At 37.4% G+C, this 23,257-nt stretch overlaps 1 protein-coding gene across 3 annotated transcripts; it reads left to right on the top strand.

Annotated features, from left to right (window-relative positions):
- Positions 1–553: 553 nt before the first annotated feature.
- mfn2 (mitofusin 2) lies at positions 554–22,928 on the top strand. Of its 3 annotated transcripts, none has more exons than XM_059503082.1 (18): positions 557–955; positions 7,896–8,074; positions 9,437–9,572; positions 9,708–9,870; positions 12,862–12,986; positions 13,287–13,395; positions 13,590–13,697; positions 14,217–14,370; positions 14,717–14,784; positions 15,664–15,785; positions 16,782–16,908; positions 17,397–17,501; positions 18,125–18,227; positions 18,304–18,524; positions 20,229–20,384; positions 20,510–20,706; positions 20,858–20,992; positions 22,050–22,928. In XM_059503082.1, the coding sequence occupies exons 2-18, from the start codon at positions 7,900–7,902 to the stop codon at positions 22,117–22,119; spliced, it is 2,274 nt and encodes a 757-aa protein (XP_059359065.1). In that variant the 5' UTR covers positions 557–955; positions 7,896–7,899; the 3' UTR covers positions 22,120–22,928. The 3 variants fall into 3 exon arrangements, with proteins under 3 accessions (XP_059359067.1, XP_059359065.1, XP_059359066.1); XM_059503083.1 differs by lacking the exon at positions 557–955 and adding an exon at positions 1,524–1,888; XM_059503084.1 differs by lacking the exons at positions 20,510–20,706; positions 20,858–20,992; positions 22,050–22,928 and having other exon boundaries at positions 554–955; positions 20,229–20,432.
- The last annotated feature ends 329 nt before the right edge of the window (positions 22,929–23,257 follow it).

The raw sequence follows: 23,257 nt of genomic DNA, 5'->3' as shown, positions 1-23,257 counted from the left end.
AATTTGATTACATTTTTTAAGCAGAGTTCTATCATTTATCATCGCAAAATATGTTTTTGCTCTGTTATGAAACCGAATCCCCTCATAATCCATACATTTTATGATTTAGAAAATAATTCAAGTAGCATTACAGTGTGTACAAGCTTTTGGCAAAAAGTCAGGCCTTGGTACGCTTAAAGTTTAATTGGTTAAGAACAATGGGTCTAAATTAGGATTTTTTTATTTTTTTTATTTAAATAATAATAAATCTTTAAAAAACGTCCTAAGTGTTATTTTAGAAAATGTAAACCTATATGTACGCAGTCACGTGTTTAGCTGTGACTTTTCTCTTCACAGTTGGTTAAATTATTACAAATATTAATATCAATTTTAAATATTAAAATGCAAGAATGCATGAGGTGGTTGTATGTTTGTATGTCACGTACAAATCCATGTCTTTTTTCTTTTCTTTTTTTAACAAACACAGAATAAAAACCACTGCGTTGCGCGCCCCCGCGAGGGAGGAAAGGAAAGTAAACGAAAATAAACCGTCGCAGTTAGATTACGTGAAACACCTCGCCAGCCAACCTTAGCTTTATGCTAAGATAATGGCGGTCACCAAATAATAGCGGAGCTGTCAGATAGACAAGAATACATGGTTGAAAACGCATATTTATGTTAAACGTCAGGCTAAAACAAATTATACAGATGTGGAAAACGTACATCGTCTTTTTGACGAACTTTCATTGGTAACATTATTTATCAACCCTGCCTTCACGCCTATGTTTGACGGTTAACATTTATTTGGTTGTTATCACGGATCTGCTTTCGGTTTCGCTCGGCCTGCAGTGTCTCCGTTAGCAGCTGTTTTTAGAGAAAGCTCTTCCAGAAGAGGATTTGGGGGTTTATTACGAGGACATCGCTGGATCAACATGCTTGAGGACTGTTTAAAGATATAACCCCTCCGCTCTCGCTGGTAAACATGTTTTATTACAAACTGTACAATAACGATTATTAGAAACGGTTGATGTGCATGTTAGGTTGATCATTTTACTGTCTTCTTCAGTTTCTTAGGAATTTTTTTTTAACGTTTTCAACGTTAGATAAGTGAAAGGTGATAGTAGGATTACATCACTAGCCCGGTCTGTCTGATCCATTTAATATATATATTTTACATATAATACATGTCTTTATGACAGCCAGTCTCTACCATATAGGGGGAGTGTCTCGCACTTTTTAACCAATCAAAATTGCGCGTCCGCTGTCCATCATTTTGCTCTTTCGCTGTTATTGACATGGGATTGGCTCACATGTCTTAGGGGGGCGGGATTTTGTAGTGAGAGCGTGTGGTGAATGCTAGAAAAACGACTGAAATATTTTTTATATCGTTTATTATTATATTTTGCTGTATATATACTATACCACACTGCATATTAATATTATTATACTATGTTTTATGTTTTACGTGTTCAGGCTTGTTGAATGGTTGAGTTCAGTCACGTGGTCACGGCATTGGCTCTAGTCGTACAGAGGCGTGGAGTGGAGCCGAATGCACTTGAATGCATTGACATTGAAAGTGCTCTTCTCTGGAACTGTGCTTCGGATAGCAGTCTGTGTCCGATCCTGTTAAATATGAGCTAAAGACACCGAATGCGCTGCTGGTGTTTGTCTCGGGATGCTTGACTCGCTCAGACTCGTTTAACCCGCTGCTGCTCTCGGTGACATTGGTCTCGTGGAAGTCGCGACTCTGATATTAGTGTGTGTTATGGGTCATAAAACCATGAATACATATGATCAAGACTCCGCTTTGAGTTAACCCTGATCGTTCACTGAAAAAGCAAATGCTGGGTAGCTGATAGGGCTTATCTGATCTTCGCTATTTTACACAAGCTCCCACACACATCGTCAGGTAAGACTGTTTTATTAGTAACCCGAGTGTTTTTTTATTCTGTTTAAACCGTTGTTATCTGCTGGAACCTGTGTGTGTGTGTGTTCAAAACATTTTGATAACGTTCAGTTAAGCAGATGTCCCAATCAGATCATCATTACCAGCAATATATCCAAAGTATGTTGTTTAATTAATAGACACTGAGTGAATGTTAGTGTAAGTGTGCACTAGTAAGAATGCTTGCATCGTACTAAAGGGAGTGTATGGGAGTGTTTCCTTTGCTTATCAAGAGCCTGATTAAGGACACAGATCTTTACCCAGCACCTGTAGTAGCTATGGTGGTTTGGCAGACACTGTTGTTACCATGGTAAATTTTTTTATGGTGCAATTATTTATAGAGAACACCCTTTGTTGACTTTGGTGGCCTAGTTGTTATTTAGGCAAAAGGATTTATATGCACTTGCATTAAATTATCAATAATGTGTTGCTGGTTTACATTCTATGTTATCTCTCTATTTTCAAATTTCTTCTTTTTTTTTCTATAATTCTAGTATAATTATTATGCATGCATTTCAAGTGTTATGATCTCATTACTTGAGAGATATGGAATATTTTTTACAGATTTCACTCAGCTGGACTGTTTACAGAAACAAAGACTCTAAAAGGTTATTAAAATTATTCAAATTGGGAAATATCGGTAATTTAATTAGCACTTTATTGTTTTTCTTTAAACAAGTTTTTTTTCTGAACTATGTTGCAGGATATATATATGTACACACACACACACACACACACACACACACACACACACACACACACACACACACACACACACACTTATTTATTTTAATGTTCAGAAGCAATAGAAACAACCTGGTAATATCTTGGGCTGCACAAGCAGAATGCTGTTTTCTACACACAGCTGACGAGGTCCAGATTATTGTCATATAGCAGAGGGTTTCACTGATGGTAAGTCATCAGGTTGAGTCAACCTCTGATGTGTGGTTGCCTTATTTTAAGTGCAGACAGACATCTGGAGACGCATTATTGATGTTGCATTTGTTTTTAGTATGTGCAGTGAAGGTGACTTTCCAGAGTGCGAGCGCTTGATCTCGCACGTACTAACTGCAGCTCCAGACTCTTTAATATGACACCACTCAGATGTTCAGAAGGACCCTGACATCCCAGCGCTGAATGTTAATAGTGCACTGTACGGCTGACGTTACGCTCATTAACTGATGGCCAAATTTAGCTTGGTTTGAAGAAGTGATGTTGGTCTCAAGGTCTTCAGTATTTTTTTCTTCCCCCATTTCATTTAATTACATTTCTTGAATGTATGAAGGCCTGACTCAAGTGAGGATTTCTTGTACACTTTTGTGTAATCTTCTTGATCTCAAATATGTACACAAATAGAACAGGTGCAAAAAACTTTAAATCACTGATTTTAAAGTTAGTGGTGCCATATATACATTTTCCAACCATGTCATAATATATTCAAATCATATTTACTATGCACTGTATGTAAAGTTAGCAGTAAATATTTATTTGAGAAAAGATGATTCCCAGTGCACACAAATTTATCGGAGTGGCTATGTCCTTTTAGCTCGTGTTTTTAACAGCTTCTTTATTTGTGAAAATACCTTAATAGGATTAATTACAGAACCAACCATCAATTATTCAATAATTAAAAATACAGTATATATATTTCTTTATACCTATAAGCTTTATTGTAGAGATAGTCATGCATGTATTATCTAATATCTTCAAACAGTGTAATATCCATATGGGTTATTAATATATTCCTAAAGGTGTCAGTTCAGTGTCCTCGAGCAGAAGTTACTGACTGAAGTGTGAGTGTCCAGTAATGTTTTCATGGCGGGTGTTAATGAATGGTCAGATGGTTTAAATGACTTGTTCCTAACCATCAAAAGAATTGCAATAATATCAGAGTTCAGTAAGGGAAGGCAGTTCACTTTTGGCTAACACACAAACTCTTCTAGAAACTGTAGTAAGCACATTGTGATGTGTTGTTGACACTCGGCTCTTGGCGATGCAGCATTTCCCATCCACACGTGGGACTTAACAATAGCTCAGCCACAGAGCAAGCCAGTTAGACAACAACGTAGCTGAATTATTTATTTTTCTTTCCTTTTCTTTTCTTCAGAGCAGTTCTCCGAGTGTGTTGTGTTTGTGTTTAAGACAAAGGGTTTGTAAGTCTTTGTGAGGCATATTTCACTTGCAGAACATGTCTTGTAAATGCCTTATCCCTTTGTTTTACCTCTTTACAAGATTAAACAGCTAGAATTTGTGAACTTTAAATCCTGCAGCTCCTAACAAGGTGATTTGTTACTTTACTTGGGGCTTTTTTGGTTTGATGCCAGTTGAAACTGAATGCAGCAGCACACGATTAGAGATTAGTTGTCCTTAAATGCTGTCATTTAGATTTTGAATGCACATGATCAATGTTTTTTAACTAATGTTGAGCAATATAGATTTCTTTGATTGCTGTCCAAATGTCTTAGAGAGAATGTTGAAATGAAGCTGATATATATATATATATATATGATATTGCACTGTTTAGTAAATAACATGCTGAAAATTGGCTGCAATGAAATTTAAATTTATTTTAAATATTTACTACATTAGAAGCAATTAAAAAATAAATTACTATGAATAATTTGAACTGAAGAGATATTCAAACACTATCTGAATTCAGATGGTATGTGGGAAATTATTACTTTCTGTGTTTAACAGTTCCGTGTAGGGGTGCACCGAAATTTCGGCCGCCGAAAATTTTCGGCCGAAATGGCATTATCGGTTTCGGGCCGAAATAAAAAAAACAGCCGAAAACGTAAACCGAAAATGAATGTCACCCGCCCCTCCCATCCGTGAGCAAGCGCTTAGGTTTCACTCACGGTCGAGCTGTTATCACGCGTCTGCCTATCAAAGATTAAGCATGTCAAAGGGCTGTCACAATCAAAAAAAGCTTGTCACAAAAGCTGCACAATCGATCGGACCAACCAACACAAGTTTCGAAAACGAAAATAGGGAATCGATTTTAACGGCCTTCTCTCGGAGCGCGTCCAGCTCGTCACTATACGCTCGCAGCGAACGCGCGTCACACAGCAACTGCAGGTTCTGACAAACACACACACACACACACACACACACACACACACACACACACACACACACACACACACACACACACAGAGACAGACAGCCTATTAGTGCATAATATCAATGTAGCCTTCAGTAATGTTTTTCATTGATGTTATGGCAGTCCACATTGCTGACTTGTGCGCGTCTCAAGCGCCCTCTTTACGTTCGCCCTAATGCCTGTTTAGTTGTCGGTGGATTTGCCTATATTTGGCGTTGAAAAGCGGATCAACTCCAAATATAGGCAATTTACTAACGATTCAATGAACACTTTGCCTATGTCTCAAAAATCGAACGAAAAAGTGACAGCCCTATACGCGAGGACACCAAAGATGCAATATGTAACATTTGTTCTGCAAAAATCTCCAAAATTGTGGATTTTTTTGCACAATTTTTTAAAAAACTATTTTATTTGATGGAACATAAAACTTGAAGAATATTTATTATTTTTATTTATTGTAAAAAATATTTTATGTTTTGTTATGTAACTGTTAATAAAAGTTTGATTATTATATTGTGATTTTTCAATTCAGATCCATTAAATCCAAGCAGTATATATATACGTTTTTAAAAGAAGCCATTTTCGGCTTCAGTTTCGGTTTTTCGTCCAAGTGCATCCTAAATTTTCGGTTTCAGCGCAGAATTTTCATTTCGGTGCATCACTAGTTCCGTGTAATAGTTTATTACACAGCACTTAGGGCTGAAACGATTCCTTGAGTAACTCGATTACAAAAAATGATCGAGGCAAATTCCTCTGCCTCAAAGCCTCTTTTAATTTTTTTTAAATCTCACGTCAGGTTCTTTCGCAATGATTGGTTTAATGTGACACAACGCGTTTACGTCACCCACAAAGCGGAAGGAGACACAAGCGCTGCGTCCGAAATCACATACTGCAAGGAGTCAGTAGTGTTTTGATTTGAGGGCGCGGGCCCTCAAGAGAACATCGTGGTGTGTGTCCATTGGAAGATAGAGCTGGCATACCACAACTAGGGCCCTATGATTTCCGCGATGCAGAAAACGCGGAGGGAATCGCGGAATCCAGTCATAAAAATGGAATTTACAGTTTAACACGGAATGACACGGAATTTGCAAAATTTTGAATGAATTAATAAAAAATAGGTCTTACATCAAATCACGATATGGACTAATATTTGTAAATATTAAGCCGGAGCACTCTATTTAAATATGAATCCTGCATGTTCTGCGTGTCTGTGTTAATGAATGGAGCAGAAGCGCGTCTTCATTCATAAACACACGGAAGTCCCGTGACGCTCCGGTGATTTAAAAATCTGCTGTCTCACTAAATAAGGACGTGAACACATGAACAACATCTCCAGAACTGCTCTGACAGTCACTTCATGAGCATTTGACTTGTGATTTGAGTAAAACTAGCGTCACATCACATACACAGAACTGTAAAGGTACGTCAACCCGTCAAAATAAAAGTCCTGTTTTAGACAAGTATTTGCCAGAGATGTATTACTATTGTTCAGCATAATGTACATAGCCTTCTACAAAAAAATCAAACATTATTATTATTATTATTTTTTAAAGGTTTAATCACACAAAATGTCTTCCATGTTTTATTTTTAATAGTAAATCCCATTTGTTTACCAAAAAGTTAAGTTTTCTTAATTTTCAATAATTAAAAGATAAATTAAATTAATGTTTTATGTGTGTAATGTTTAATGTGCATCTCAGAACATGCTTTATTTAAAACCCCAACCGAATGGCACTTAAATGCACTTAATTCATCTTTCAACTTTATTGTCATTGTTCACAGTACAAGAGAACAGACAGAGAAACAATGGGTAATAATTAAATGTTTATTTTTGATGTATGCATTGCATTCTATGCATTTAAAAAAAAAAAAAAATTCTAAAAAAGGAAACTTAGTTGTTCATTTTAAGAGACCCAGGAGTCTTATTTTCTCTTGCATAATTAATATTGCACTTTAATTAAGCAAAAACACATTTTATCCGATTACTCGTTTAATCGATGGACTTTTTGGTAGAATACTCGATTACTAAAATATTCGATAGCTATGTACAGCCCTACACAGCACTGTTTAAAAGACTAGAAGACTGGGAAGACATGAGAGGTGTGTCCATGTAGATGAGTAAATAAATCTGCATCTTAAGTGGCGTGTCGCGTTAACTTAACGTCTGTCGGCGTGTGGCGTTATTTTAACGCGTAGTGGCGTCTGGCGTTAACTTATCGCGTAACGGCGCTTATTTAAAAAGTTATAAAAACGGCGTTTTAAAATTAATACGGCGTTGAAAAGCACGCGTTTTATGGACAACTTGGCTTTCCATAGATACGCATACACGCTTCACACGATCTCACAGCTGGATTCGACTAAGTTTGCAAGGTTTGTGAAATTAAATATTCATTAGTCATTCAAAGATTTGTTTAAATTACATAAATGCGTATTTGCTTAATGCTGATGTTTTCCTTTTTATTACTGATAATATAAAAGCAATCGTTATAATACTTTTTCTATACATTAATTCCTTTGTTTATCCATATTATCTGATTATTAGACTACTATTCGTATTAGACAGAACTTTTAATGACAGTAACGAAGAGAGAGAGAGTGTGAGCACTGTGTGCGCTCATGCGCTGCCTTTTTCAGCGCCGTCAAAATAAAAGTCCCACCTCGAACACATCGGCCAAGCAGAAAAACGTATCGGCCCATGCCGATATTTGAAAAATGCCAAATATCGGCTGATATATCGGCCTTGGCAATATATCGGTCGACCACTAGTTAAAACCACTCTGATCAACCTAGCAAGACCTTCATAACTACTCAAAACTGTTTTGTGGCTGTGAGTCTTTTTGTTGACTTATCTCCATCTTTATTTACTAGTGAGATGTCTCTGGTTTTCCCGCGACCCAATACCAGTGTGATCGGCAAGAAGGACAAGCGACTCATGGCTGAGGTGAACGCCTCCCCGCTCAAACACTTCGTCACCGCCAAGAAGAAGATCAATGGCATCTTTGAACAGCTTGGTGCCTACATCAAAGAGAGTTCAGCCTTTCTAGAAGGTGTCTGCTTTCATTACTCCTGGCCATTAGTGTGTTCCACTCCTTGTCTAAGAAACTCAAAGCACACTGCTGCATGCTGCTCATCTGTCAAGTTGATAAGAGAAACCTGGTTGATTGTGACTAGCATAGATCAGATAGCAAAGACAGGTTACGTAATTAAAAGGGGAGACGGATGAAGGTTCAGGGAAAAGCATGGCTTAGTCAGCGTATCGTGTGTCAGGCTTTTTTCTATGAACATCTCAGGTTTTCTTTAGGCATGGTCTCACAAATTTACCCTGGCAGCTCATAAGCTCTTAGGATTTTACTTAAAGGATTTTGGTCTCATGTTAGGTTTAATTGAGGTCAGTCACATTTTGGCAAAAATTGCCAAAGCTTACTTAGTTTACACTGAAAACCAGTTCTGTCTCTAACCCTAAGATATTTAATTTAACAACTTGTATTTCAATGCTGAATGATACCTCAAATCGTTGAGGAGAGGTTTATAATTACTTTTCTTAGTGATTTAACATTGAGCTATTACTTCATAGACAATAAAACTGTAAAATATACCATATTTACATTTAAATATTTACAGTGAGAAATACTGAGAGACCAGGGGCTGGAATCCCCTAAATCGTCTTTCTTTAGATACATTCTGAGAAGTTCTTAAGAATGTTCCAAATTGCAGTTTTTGACCAATTCTTTATAGATGCACCTATACTAAATTGCTCAACCGATACCGATAACCAGTTACTCAGAATGATATCTGCCGATACAGATAACCGATACTTTAGTTTTCCTAAGGAAAAAATCTCCCTCAACTAATGTTGTAAACTGTAAAATAAATGCATTGATACAGTTGTACTGTATCTTTCAGCATACCTTCTGATGTTCATTTTTGTTTGTGCTATAACTTGTATTAAAGCAGAAGAGACAAGTGTTGCTTCTTGAACTGAAGCTGCTACAGTGATCTGTCATGCAAAACGGGCACAATGTTTATTGTAGTGATAAAATGTACTGGATTTGAAAGCTGAGACTTTGTTTCTTGTACGAAGTAACAAAGCACAAAGCTCTTTGCATTAATATTAGAAGGTTTGCTACAATTTTAGACAAGTTCGAGGTTATTCTAAGAGGTTATATAAATATAGCAGCTGAGAAGAAGTTTACTCTCAACCGTGTTTTGTGAATAATATCACAGATACTTGAATGTTGGCTAACCAACCTCCTAGCATTCACCCAGAACACCTTAGCAACTGAATTGCAATGCCCTGATAACCTCAAAGATAGTGGTCTTTAATTTTGAATATCAAAGCATTTTGATGTTGCAAATGTTGGTGAAGTACTGAAATCAAGTGTAGTTGAACTGGTCTCTTTTGTTGACAGAAACCTACAGCAATGAGGAACTGGATCCTGTCACTACAGAGGAGCAGGTGGCAGAGGTGCGGGGATACCTGTCTAAAGTAGCAGGGATCGGGGAGGTCCTGTCCCGCAGACACATGAAGGTGGTCTTCTTCGGCAGGTACAGTGCATACGTATTGTCTTTCACAGCACCAACACAAAGTTTATGTTCATTGTCTTCAATGCTAGGCATTCAGTCACTTGCTATAAATTTGAATGATAATTTGTGATTTAGTCACACCATTTGTGTTAACAGGACAAGTAACGGGAAGAGCTCTGTGATTAACGCCATGCTCTGGGACAAAGTGCTGCCGTCTGGAATCGGACACACCACCAACTGCTTCCTGCGAGTGGAAGGCACTGATGGCAATGAGGCCTTCCTGCTCACTGAGGGATCGGATGAAAGAAAGAGTGTTAAAGTAAATGCTCTCTATCTGCTTAATCATCATAAATGCATTCCTAAGTGATCTTGGATGCCTGTTTCTTTTGTTTGAGTGTTTGGGTGTGTCTGACATGTTGAGTCAGATAAGGTCCATGCTGTGGGATTGAGAAATGGAAATGGCCTCTTGTGTAACTCGGTGCATCTCTCTATAGCAGCCATAAATGAGCTTTGCACACCATAGGTGTTAAAGAGGGTGTGTAATCGCTTTAGACTGACATGAAAGGAGGCATCCTGTAGAGCTGCACTTGGGCCTACAGATTTCAGGAACACACCGACCAAAACCACGGCTGTGTGTTGGCTGCTCTTTTCCAAAACCTTGTGAGCTGTCTATAAAGGCAGCATGTCAAGGCATCATATGTACACTTCTGATTTGAAGGCTGTTCATAAATTGTAAGGCAGCATCTAGGGCTGGGTATTGAGTTCGATACTTTTTAGGCACTCGATACCATCAAGTATCGAAAAATGTATTTTCGTTCGGTTCCAAATTTCAGAGGTATTGAAGTGTGTGAATATTGTTACTCTACAAATTAAATATAAAAAAAATTATATTATGAAATATTTTAAAGCAATATTAGTAATGTTTTTCAAACATTGTTCCATGTACATTGTTTATAAACATGTAGATGGCCCACTATCAGCAAATACTGATACTGTCATTGATAAATTGTGCGTCCTTTTTTGTTCTTACAGTGTGTTCAAATGGAAAAATAATGAGCTGATAATCTCAGTGATAAGTCAATTTTGACAATAAGTCAAAAAGCGACACAATACGCTGTTTAGGAAGCACGCAGGAGGCATGAGTAAACATAAACAGTCTTTAATCCACGGAGCTCAGGGGAAATCCAGGGGAACCACAGGTGCAAACTAAACGAGGACAGGAACAAGACCAAATAAGGACAAACAGGAACAGAAAAAGGCAAAACACAACACAGACCATCCAAAATCCTGAAAAAAGCTATGTTGTCTGTTTGCCTGTGCTAAATGAACGTCTCTGGATCTTGCCTGACTGAACATGTGCTCCTGTCTATAATTACACCCACATGAGTCAGGGGCTTTTTCCTACCAGCTGTCACAAGGTCACACATTTTTGTCATTTGTTGTCTCATGACCTTTCCTCTGCAGTGATAGGGCGGAGGAAACATGTACATGCACACGTCACAGCTAGAGGCGTGCATAAAAAGACACAATAACAGTGTTTTTGTTAAGTTTTGTTTAATTCTTGCATCTAGACATTTAGAACTGAGATTAATGGGGGGGAAAAAGCATGACATATAGATGATTTTTTATCATTATTCATCAGAAATGTTGACTGTTCTTTTCCGCTCTAGATCTCACTACGAGAAACATTCTGTCTCAGTGATTGATCACTGTTTTTGTGTTTATTCAGTGTTTGGTAAGCATTGTGAGAATGCCAGGTGTCCTGTTGTGACGTCTGGGATTTGCCTGCAGGTCTATCTGGTTTCTGATGACTTGCATACACACAGAACAGTGGTGCGCAGCTAAATATAGCCTGCAGACAGTGTGAACAGAGCAGCTGGCTGATGGACACTCATCAGGATGTGAGACCCAGCCGTTCTCTTAATGTTTTTCCCATCGTGTCTCTCTCTTTTTGAGAGAGGCCATTTCCGTCCGCCCTGACTGCATGTACACGCCATGATGACATAAAAAATGCTCTCCATTCCTAAGAGTGGACCAAAGGTCATACCGTTTCCTCTGCCAAGTCTTGTAGGTCTATTACTGATCCTTTACTTTCTGGTGCGTGCTTGCAATCATGGATATTTAGGTTTACAGCAGTACACATTTTTAGATGGAAAATCTGACACCTACAGGTTTGTAAGATTTGTAAGCAATACAAGCATAAATAGGCTTGAACAGTACCTTTAAAACTAGAGGTGGTTTGTACATGAGCTCTGTTTTTATCTAATAACTTCTTTCTATGTAAACCGAGTTAGTTTACTTCTGTGTATCAGATATTAATAATAATAAAAAATCATAGTAACAATGTTAATTTCGTGAAACAGGTACCGTATTTTCCGCACTATAAGGCGCATCTTTAATGAATGGCCTATTTTAGAACTGTTTTCATATATAGGGCGCACCGGATTATAAAGCGCATAGAACAGAAGATACTGCAGTCAAGCTTTGACTGGGTTTGTGTTATGCATCCACTAGATGGAGCTGTGCTAAAGGGAATGTCAACGTTTTGACCGAGCGCCTTGATCCATATATAAGGCGCTCCGGATTATAAAGCGCATAGAATAGAAGATACTGCAGTCAAACGTTTGACTGGGTTTGCGTTATGCATCCACTAGATGGAGCTGTGCTAAAGGCAATGTCAACGTTTTGACCGAGTGCCTTGATCCACATATAAGGCGCTCTGGATTATAAGGCGCACTGTCGTTTTTGAGAAAATTAAAGGCTTTTAAGTGCGCCTTATAGTGCGTAAAACACGGTAAATAAGTTATATCGGGGGCTCCCAAACTTTTTTTTTTTTGGTCAGCCAAAGCCCTTAGATAAATTTTTATTTGATGTTACTCCTGAAATTTTAAGTTAATATTTAAATAATTTAATGTCACTTTCACATGATCACGGTTCTCTGATGGCAGACAATGGTCACATTGCATGCAGTTAAATAAACAAAACACAAAAAAATTAAGCTATTCTTTTTCATTTTACAGTTATTTATACATAGCGCTGCACGACACTGCCAAAAATTATACACCGGTGTGAGTTATTTGTCTTGTATTGCAATTCTAACTAAAATATGACTTTGTAGTTGTGATGCAGATTCACATTACATTCACACTAGTAATAATAATAATAACAATAGTTATTAATACCAATACTGTTATTATTTCTAACTCTAATTCTAATACGTCTAATGCTCCTTTAATTCCAGGTAATCTACTTTTAAAACACTCCAGTTAAGAGTACTCTGTAATGCTCGTGTTTGTGTGCGTATTGGCAGACGGTGAACCAGCTGGCCCATGCCTTACACCAGGACGAGGATTTGGACGCAGGCAGTCTGGTGTGTGTCATGTGGCCGAAAGCGAAGTGTGCGCTGCTGCGTGATGACCTGGTGCTTGTGGACAGGTAAACACACACTCTGTGAGGCCCGAGACTATTAGGAGATATTCCCTCTCCTTAAACACTGCATCCAACAAATGGTCTGTCGTAATTTACAGATCTATAAATTCTGCACATATTTGTTTGTTTGCATGCAGTTTTTACATATTATGATATTTAGATGTTGTTTTTAATATTAAGATGACATATAAGGATACCATTGCAATGGTTTTATAAGCTTACTGCATGAAATGACTACTTTACTTTATTAGAAGTCATATTAGGAATATTTTGTTTTTGGAAACTTATGAAATCTTTCTTTTTAAGCCCTGGCATCGATGTCACAACAGAGCTGGACAGCTGGATCGACAAATTCTGCCTTGATGCTGACGTTTTTGTGCTGGTGGCCAATTCAGAGTCCACTTTAATGCAAACAGTGAGTTTAATATGAACTTCAGTTTGTGAAAAAGGGCTGATGGACTGGTTTGCACTCATTTCTTCACAGTTAAAGTTTGTGTCTTTTGATTATCTTTTATTTTTGAGGTTTCACTCATTTTAGAGTGCACAGTTGTCATGTGACCTCACTTGTGTCAGCTTATTAAAACATGTCTCCCCTCTGCCCTCGTAAAGGAAAAGTCATTCTTTCACAAAGTGAACGAGCGCCTCTCCAGCCCCAATATCTTCATCCTGAACAACCGCTGGGACGCCTCTGCCAACGAGCCCGAGTACATGGAAGAGGTGTGACATGCATGACACAACAAACAACACACATCCTCTGACTCTCACCACCCTGAGATGCATTTCAAACCACTAGCATCCCTGATAGTTACACCCAATACTGTAAGAAAGTTTTTTTGTTTTACACAAAATTCGGGATGAGGTAAAATTGTTTTCTTCTGATTTACAAATAGCCAAGTAAACAAATTGGAGTAGCACTTTAGTAAATGGACCAGTTCTCACTATTTACTTTTTTTTAAGCATATTTAGCATATTAGCCATTTATTATTAATTATAAATCTCATACTAATGCCTTATTCTGCATGAGCATAGTTTAGATCCCTTTCTCCTGCCTTATACCTGCACTTAACATCTATCTTACTAAATATAAGCAGCAGATAGGAGTTTGAGGCAAAAGTAGTTAGTTAATAGTGAGAATTGGTTCCTTAATTAAAGTGTGACCAAATTGGATCCTTTCTGAAACCAAGGTGAATGATGCATGGTGTTTTTGCTTTGTTATAATGTGAGGTGTGTTTGCAGGTGAGACGGCAGCACATGGACCGCTGTACTAGTTTTTTAGTGGATGAGCTGAGGGTTGTAGATCGCGCTCAGGCCAGCGACAGGATCTTCTTCGTCTCTGCTAAAGAAGCTCTTCAGGCGCGTGTGCAGAAGGCCCAGGGAATGCCCGAAGCAGGTAGATTGTAGAGTACATTGCATTTCCAAATGCATGTTAAATTCAATACATGCATATACAAAAAACTCGCTGCCTTTACTGTAATGCAATTTCAGGTTTTTTCTTATTAATTTTGTTTACTGATTTTAATATCACATTATATTTAGTTTTTCATTAACTCATAAACACTCTGCAGATCCCTCACAAAACCATTTGGGAAACCCTGCATTACAGCATCATCTCAAGTCAAATATTCGTTCATATGGTGATGCGAACATTGTGAAATTTAGTTTGTTAAACACCAAACTCTTATCTTTCCTCTTTTCCCTGGTATGACCCCTGTAAAGAGGTTGTTTTTGGATTTCAGGTGGTGCTCTGGCTGAAGGTTTTCAAGCGAGAATGTTTGAGTTTCAGAATTTTGAAAGACGGTTTGAGGTGAGTGTTGTGGGCTTTCAGTGTTGTGTCATCGATTTAAATTAGGGCTGATCAAGTTAACGGCGACAATTATTTGGTGTTTATTTACATTTTACATTTATGCATTTAGCAGACGCTTTTATCCAAAGTGACTTACAGTGCATTCAGGCTAACATTTTCTTTTACCTAACATGTGTTCCCTGGGAATCGAACCCACAACCTTGCATTGCTAATGCAATGCTCTACCAATTGAGCTACAGGAACTTATTAATAGCAGTCGCTTTGCTGCGTGATGCGTCCAGTCATTGTATACCTGACTTTAGATGTTGCTGTGTGGCGTGACAACTCGCATCCAATGTAGGATCACAATGAATGACAGCACTTATGATTTGTGTCACGCCGCACTGCATCCGGTGAAGACAGAATCACTGATTATAATGGGTTTTATAGTATCTTGTCACACCGCGCCACTCGCATCCGGCGTAGACATGTTGACAAGAAAGACGCACCATCACAAGAATACACAAGTTATATAAAAAGGTGATTTTAATTTGATTACATTCATGTTTTAAGTTGAGATTTCCAAGAAATAGTTTAACTGCTACTATGTAAAGGGAATACTGCTGTAAAAAAGCACCTTATTTGTTTTTTTTGTGTTTTTAGTGTTTGCAAACCAAATGTTATTTGTTATTTTTTTTCATACAGCAGTATTTTTTAAATAAAGTGCACAATACAGTACTTTTGAATTCATTATTAAATTTTGTGCATACCAATCGATTAATCACGATTAATCACAGAAACTCATGCGATTAATCACGATTAAAAAATCTTAATCGTTGCCCAGCACTAGTTTAAATGCGTCTGTGTGTGTCTGACTCTCATATGCCTGTGCCGTTATAGGAGTGCATCTCACAGTCAGCAGTGAAGACTAAGTTTGAGCAGCACACGATGAGGGCCAAGCAGATTTCTGAAGCTCTGCGTCTGATAATGGATTCTGTGCACATTGCAGCTCAAGAGCAGAGGTGAGCACAAAGACGCCTGCTTTTCTTAGCGGTAATCCATTACACCGAGCACTGATCCACTGGTGACATTGGAATTAGCTTAAAAGCCTGACTGTGCTGTTATAGTCTGAGGAGATAGAGAGAGTCAAATGTTGGAATTAGGGATAATATCTTCAATGTATTTGAATTTGAGCTAGCAATATAAAATTAACACTGTAATTGTGCATGAATTTCTGGAGCTTAAAGACATCCTGTTAGACTGTTTTTAGAGATGTAACGATTCACTCAACTCGCAATTCGATTCAATTCATGATTTTATTTATTTTTTTTACAAAATAAGATTTAACCAATTATAAAATTAAATGTGTCCTTTTATTATTGCTTAGACGAAACTGCACATTTCTTTGTGAGACAGTAAGTTCCCTCAGACATACATTCATATAATCTCGATTTGTTTAGCATTTAACCGATTTGAATCGTCACATATTTGAATCGATTTTCAACCGGCTCACGGTTAATCGTTACATCTCTAGTTTTGTGACCCTTTATTGTCTGACAGTCCACAACTATCAGATTGTTAAGAAAAATAAATTTCGATAGCAACTCTTAATTTAAAACTCAGTAGCAGAAACAATGTTTGAGTTAAGTTCAGTTCATGTGAAATATCTTGTTTCAGATCAACTGGGTGAATAATTTAAATCAAAGGAAATTCTATGTGTATATAATCATATGGATTTTTATTACTAAATACCGATATATTAGTGTGGAATATTTTAATCCATTTTGTTGTCAGTGTGTTTATAAGGAAGGATGCCCAACACGGCTGCACAAGACCAAACGACCTTCAAAACAGTGTTTTGCTTCTTGCATCACACATGGTTAGGATACAGTGATTAGGAATCATAGCTAATCAAGCTAACGTTCTTAGATCAGCTTTATTAAAAAGAATCTGGATTGTTAGATTTGAAGGATAGCCAAAAGTGCATAGACTGAAATGATGATTTTTGTGTTGTTCAGGATTCATTGTTTGGAGATGAAAGAGGAGAGGGAGGACAGGCTGGAGTTCATTGATAAACAGCTGGATCTGCTCACGCTGGACTGCAAGAGCAAAATCAAGAAGATCACAGAGGAGGTGGAGAAACAGGTGAGGCTCACTCGTCTTTTTCAGTTTAAAATATATAGTTCAGTTTCGCCAAAATCAGGTTGGTGCCATTTTAGCTGGACTAAAGCCTATAAATGACATTTTAAAAGAAGTTTATGTAAACATTCATAATGTCACACTTTCTTTTTGGGACATCTTTTGAAGTCTAATGTTGTATATTAAAGTGGTTTCCTTTCACTAGTTGTTTATAGGTGTGTTTTTCTTTTAGAGGTTTAAAGATAGTAATTTCCTTTTGAAATTGGTAGAAATGCTATAGAGTTTTTAAGATGACTGGATAAAGATACAATTTTTGTCTTTTATCTTTTGTTTTAGCAATTTTAAGTTTTAAATGTGAATGTAAAAGAATAATATCACACTTTCAAGGCATTACTTCAATGTAATGTGTGTTCTAGACAAGTAGGGATTTTAGTGACTTTAAGTTTCACTTTAAGTGTGTTTTAATGTGTCGTGCTGCTGGTCTGTATGTGCAGGTGTCTAACGCTATGGCAGAGGAGATCCGGAGACTGGCTGTGCTCGTGGACGACTTCCACTTGGACTTTCATCCTTCACAAGTGGTGCTCAAAGTATACAAGAACGTGAGTTGGACTTGAATTGGTCTTCCTCCAGTCACCCGGCCATGTCTTCTCCTCTTTATTTTTATCATCTTTTATCAGCTGTTGTTTAATGTTTAGTGTCAACATGCAACTCTCCACAAGGAAAGTCCCCAGCTACCCAGAAACATCACGTGATCTCATCTGTGCGCTTGTCTCCTTTATCTTTTTACTTTCAGTTTTAACTTTTAGTATATATGTGTATATATAACTGATTTATAACTGAACTATGATTTCTGAAGGATCATGTGACACTGAAGACTGGAGTAATGATGCTGAAAATACAGCTTTGATCACAGAAATAAATTACATTTGAAAATATATTCAAATAGAAAGCAGTTATTTTACATAGTAAAAATATTTCACAATATTACTGCTTTTGCTGTATTTTAGATTAAATAAATGCAGGCTTGCTGAGCAGAAGACTCTTCTTAAAAACATTACAAATCTTACTGTTCAAAACCGTTTGACTGGTAGTTTATATGTATGGATACATGCATTAAATGAATGTATCAGCATTTAATCATAGGTTTAATGTGTGATCTTTGGAAGCGGGAATACATGAAAAAAGAAATCTCGTTTGTGTCATGTTATAATGATGGTTTCAGGAGCTGCACAAGCACATAGAGGAGGGTCTGGGCAGGAATATGTCTGACAGATGCTCCAGTGCGATAACTGCAGCGCTGCACACCACACAGACTGAGATGATAGGTCAGTATCTCTCTCATACGGTGCGTTTTCATACAGTAAGAGCAGCAGCTCACAGAGACGCTTCTGATCGTTCCAGAGGGCCTGAAGCCCCTGCTGCCCATCGGGATTCGAGAGCAGGTGGATATGATGGTGCCCAGACAGTGCTTCGCCCTCAGCTACGACCTCAACTGTGACAAACTCTGCAGCGACTTCCAGGAGGACATCGGCTTCCACTTCTCCCTGGGCTGGACCATGCTGGTCAATCGCTTCCTGGGTCCCAAAAACACACGGCGCGCTCTCATGGGCTACAGTGACCAGGTAGGACTTTTATTTACAAGCAGAGTGTAGCTCTAACTTGACGAGCTTGATTGCTGTGTTTCAGGTGAGTGTGACTGGGTTTGGGGCTAAACTCTGCAGCACAGCCCTGATCTAAAGCAAATTCAGGACTCAATGAAATCGGATTATTTTTTTCTTCTGGATTCTGTTTTAACGGTTCAATTTAGTTTTAGTGCACAAAAAAGCATGTCTAATGAATTTAAATTATGTAAATAAACAATTGAACAACTACTTATTAAATATTTTAGTTAAAATGTGGTAGTTATTATTTCAATATAATATTTTAATAACAAGAACAATTTATTACAGTATTGAATTAGTTTTTATTTTTCTTGTTTTCTGTTTAATTCTTTCTGGATTCTGTTTTAATGGTTTATTAAATTGTATTAATGAAAAGCCATGGCTAATTAATTGAATTCATAAAACTTTAAACATTTTATAATTTATTGCGATTTTTCCAGTGACTTTTTCAGAAATGTTTTTTTTTTCTACATTTAATACCAAACATTAACAATTAAATTAGCCTTTTAACCCTTTGAAGTCGATTAACGCGGATACGCGTTTTGAGTCATTTTCTCCTGATAACCCCAAAAAGAACTTAAATTACACTTTCAGTTTTAATCGTACAGATAAGAGCAATACATCAATCGAATCTGTAAAGGGTCTACTTTTTTTTTAATACAGACATAACAACAAAACTTTGTGCACTTATAAAATAAAGAAAACAAACAAGGTGCGCTGTCTGCAGCCTTTGTCTGCGCTGATCTTCTTTTACAACCACGTCATTAAAATGAACTGTAACTCCGTGAATACTCAACGAAGAGACATGAGAGAGATATCTATAGAAAGCTTGACATGTCTATTTTTAAACTAAACAAGTGCCGCCGAAAACAGATTTTCTGTGATAAAGTAATCCATATGAAAACAAGGCGATGTCTGTTTTTCAAGTCTCCCTTCATTATATCTAATCTGACCACGCCCCCACGCCGAACGCCCTATTCAGATTCAAACTGAAGCGCGCGGCTTGAATACGCCCATAACAGAAGAAAAAGCAGCGAGACTGTTCTTCAAGTTTTTTTATTTTACTGTTTGCTTCGCCTTGCCTTATTCAAGTGTTTTAACATTTTTCGTTTTTCACTAACCACGCATAATATTTCTTTTCTCAAAAACACAATCATGTACATACATGCATTTCACATATTATTACAGCGCAGTTTGTGCTGATTACAGTGAGATTAGAGTTTACCCATTTAGATATTTATAAGAAACTGAAAAAAGCACAAATGTCAGGGCATGACAAAACTTCTTCAGGCCCCAAAAATACCCTTAGACTCCAGAGGGTTAAAATTGTGTCAATATTCATTATATTTTTTGCCAAACATATCGTTATACACGGGCCATTAAAACATGGAAGAAAAACAAACAAACTGATATTCCTTAAAAAATAATCAAGAAACAAATATGAATTAGTATTGATTCTAGAATAATAATAATAATAATAATAAAAAGATCCTGCAATAGTTAATTAGAACAATTTTCCTCACTCATATATATTTCTGTCACACTTGACACTTGACAGATACTGTGACGTTCCACTTCGTACTGTAAATATAATATTTATGACTGGATTCCATCTGATAGAGCCCTGCGTCCCGTGTTGACCAGGTGTGTGTGTTGTGTGGTCAGGTTCCCAGGCCTCTGGCCATCACTCCGGTCAGCACCAGTATGCCTCCTTTCCCTCAGGGGTCCATGACCCAGGAAGAGCTTATGGTTTCGATGGTAACAGGGCTGGCATCACTCACCTCTCGGACATCTATGGGCATTATAGTCGTCGGAGGAGTGGTAAGAGCACGGCATATACTGTATCTCTATTAAACCGCATGTGTGCCTGTGTGTTTTCCACACCTGTGTTCATTGACCTGGGAACATGGGACAGATGTTAGCGCAGTGATGTGTTTGTGTCTCAGATCTGGAAGGCTGTGGGCTGGAGGCTCATCGCTCTGTCTGTGGGTCTCTATGGGCTGTTGTATGTGTACGAGAGACTCACCTGGACCACGAGGGCCAAAGAGAGAGCTTTTAAAAGACAGTTTGTGGAGTACGCCAGCGAGAAGCTGCAGCTCATCGTCAGCTACACGGGATCCAACTGCAGCCATCAGGTTCAGCAGTAAGTCTGAGTCTCTCTGTCTGTCTGTGCTTCAGCTGTAACCACATGCTGTTGTGATTCAGACTGCTCTCTAGTGGACAAGTGAAATACATCCAGTGTATGTCATGAGAGATTTGTGTTCTCCTTCTGAATCACTGTGTGTCTGTCCCAGGGAGCTGGCAGGCACCTTCTCTCAGCTCTGTCAGCAGGTGGACGTCACCAGACAGCAGCTGGAGGACCAAATTCAGGATTTGAACTGCAAGATCGAACAGCTGGACGGCCTGCAGAGTAAAGCCAAGCTGCTCAGGTCTGTGATGTCACACATGACTGGAGAGATCGTGTTCGGTTGTGCATTTGCTGTTTAGTTGCAGTCCACACACTGTGACAATGTGCGACCCTGGACCAGGAGTCTGAAGTCTCAGCTTTTCAAAACCGAGTTTTATACATCATCTGAAAGCTGAATAAATAAGCTTTCCATTGATGTATGGTTTGTTAGGATCGGACAATATTTAGCAACTATTTGAAAATCTGGAATCTTGAAGGGTGCAAAAAATCTAAATACTGAGAAAATCACATTTGAAGTTGTCCAAGTGAAGATCTTAACAATGAATATTGAAGTTTTTATATATTTACGGTAGGAAATTCACAAAGTATCTTCATGAAACATGATCTTTACTTAATATCCTAATGATTTCTGGAATAAGAGGAAAAAACTATCATTTTGACCAATTGCTACAAATATACCTGTGCTACTGATGACTGCTTTTTTCCATACAAATAAATGCTGTTCTTATCAAAGAAATCCTGACAAAATGTAGGGATTTATCATCACAGGAATAAATTACATTTTAAAAATAGGTTAAAATAAAGTTTCGACTGTTTTTGAATAAATTAATACAGCTTTGGAGAACATAAAATACTTCTTTTTAAAATCGTTATTTAAAAAAAGTCTTACAAACCCCGAATTGTTCAAATTGACTAAAAATGGAGGATTTCTTTCTTTCTTGCGATCAGGACCATTTCAGCTAAACAGAAATCAAAGAATGACATGTTTTAAAGACGGGTATCACTGGGATATCATCTAAACATTTTTACTTACCAAACGCACAAGTATACTAATAAATATCAGTATTTACTTACATCTATGTTTTGAAAATGCTGCAAATGAATCGTTGAATTCTTCTTAAATGCAAGTTAGCAGGGGTAAAACTAGTTCACTGGCCTTTGCAAAGCTTATTGGTCAAAAGGGAAAAAAAAGCAGGTTAAAATAATTGTATTATTCACAGTGTTTGTTAATCTTATTTAGTTAACTGACAGTTGACAAATATTAAAAATCCTAACTACATGTTTTATGTTTGCTACAGGAATAAAGCCGGCTGGCTGGACAGTGAGCTCAACATGTTTACCCAGCAGTACCTTCAACAGAGTCGATAGAGACCCTACCAGCTTCTCATATCTAACACATAGCCATGCTTTCAGACATTTGTTTGAGCGCAACAAACATTGCTCATCGCATTTCTTTTTTTTTTTCTATCAGTGTTTTGTTTTTTTGCATTTGAGACTACAGTGTCATGCCACTTTGAAGAGAGCTTTCTTTAGTTTTGTACACTTTGTTTCTTTTGTATTTAATACAGGGTAATTATTTATTGAGTTGAGAGGTCATGTCAAGAGCTTGGCCTCTGTGGAGATTGTGTTATAGAGATCCCACAGAGATTTAAACAATAAAAATCGAATTGTTTTGCATTAAATCAGCAATATTTTCTAGTGCCTCTTACAGCACTGTTTTACTGCTAATAATTTGTTTGGTTCAACATGGGACAAATGAACATTAATCTGTTATTGTTTATGTATGAATTTGATGGGGAAAACCAGATTTATGTAAACCTGGATGCCAGTTATGCATATAATTGCATTATACATGTATTCCACTTCTGTCATCCGCAGCTGAAATGTAATCCGACTGTAAATGTGTGTGATGCACTACTAACCTGTTAGTTCCTGCATAGTGTATGCTAACCTGTTTCGTTTGGATTATGACTTGTGCCAAGTGTTCGAGAACGTCATCGGGAGAAGCTCTTGTGATGTGCACTTTATATTTTGCTGCTTTTTTTGCATTTGTTTCCAGAAGCTCCATTAGAAAGAGTCAACAGTAATGTATAGATGAGCATGCAGAACGGTGTCATTTATTGTCATTCACTCTTACTGTTAGATGAACTAATAAAGTGAAACTGTTGAAAAATGAAGGATAGTTTGATTTGTCTCTGTAAAGGTTAAGATAAATGTCAGTTTTTCTTTCTTGCCGTTTCATTCTTTTATTGGCACGTTCACACATAAAAATAAAATAAAATACATCAAATCCATCTTCAGTTCAGAGTTTTTTTAATGAATGGCAATGATGGCCATTAATAGTTAGAGTCAAGGATCCCACAGATCTGGATATATAAGGGAAGTTCCTTGGAAAATCATGGAAATTAGTAAATCTTAAAAGGCAATGAAATAGTCGATCAAGATACAGTGAACCCAAAAATCAAGTACTTGTAATTAAGAGTATATTTCATTTTAAAATACTCCT

This window comes from Carassius carassius, chromosome 21 (genome assembly GCF_963082965.1).
Source record: "Carassius carassius chromosome 21, fCarCar2.1, whole genome shotgun sequence".
Classification (NCBI taxonomy): Eukaryota; Metazoa; Chordata; class Actinopteri; order Cypriniformes; family Cyprinidae; genus Carassius; species Carassius carassius.
This window is presented reverse-complemented; position numbering and strand designations above follow the sequence as displayed.

Bases quoted from the DNA above. Each gene is read 5' to 3' on its own strand.
- mfn2 (XM_059503082.1), top strand. From the start codon at position 7,900: ATGTCTCTGGTTTTCCCGCGACCCAATACCAGTGTGATCGGCAAGAAG. The intron at 17,502-18,124 runs GTGAGTTGGACT...TGATGGTTTCAG, and splicing joins TGCTCAAAGTATACAAGAAC to GAGCTGCACAAGCACATAGA. The intron at 20,707-20,857 runs GTAAGTCTGAGT...TGTCTGTCCCAG, and splicing joins TGCAGCCATCAGGTTCAGCA to GGAGCTGGCAGGCACCTTCT.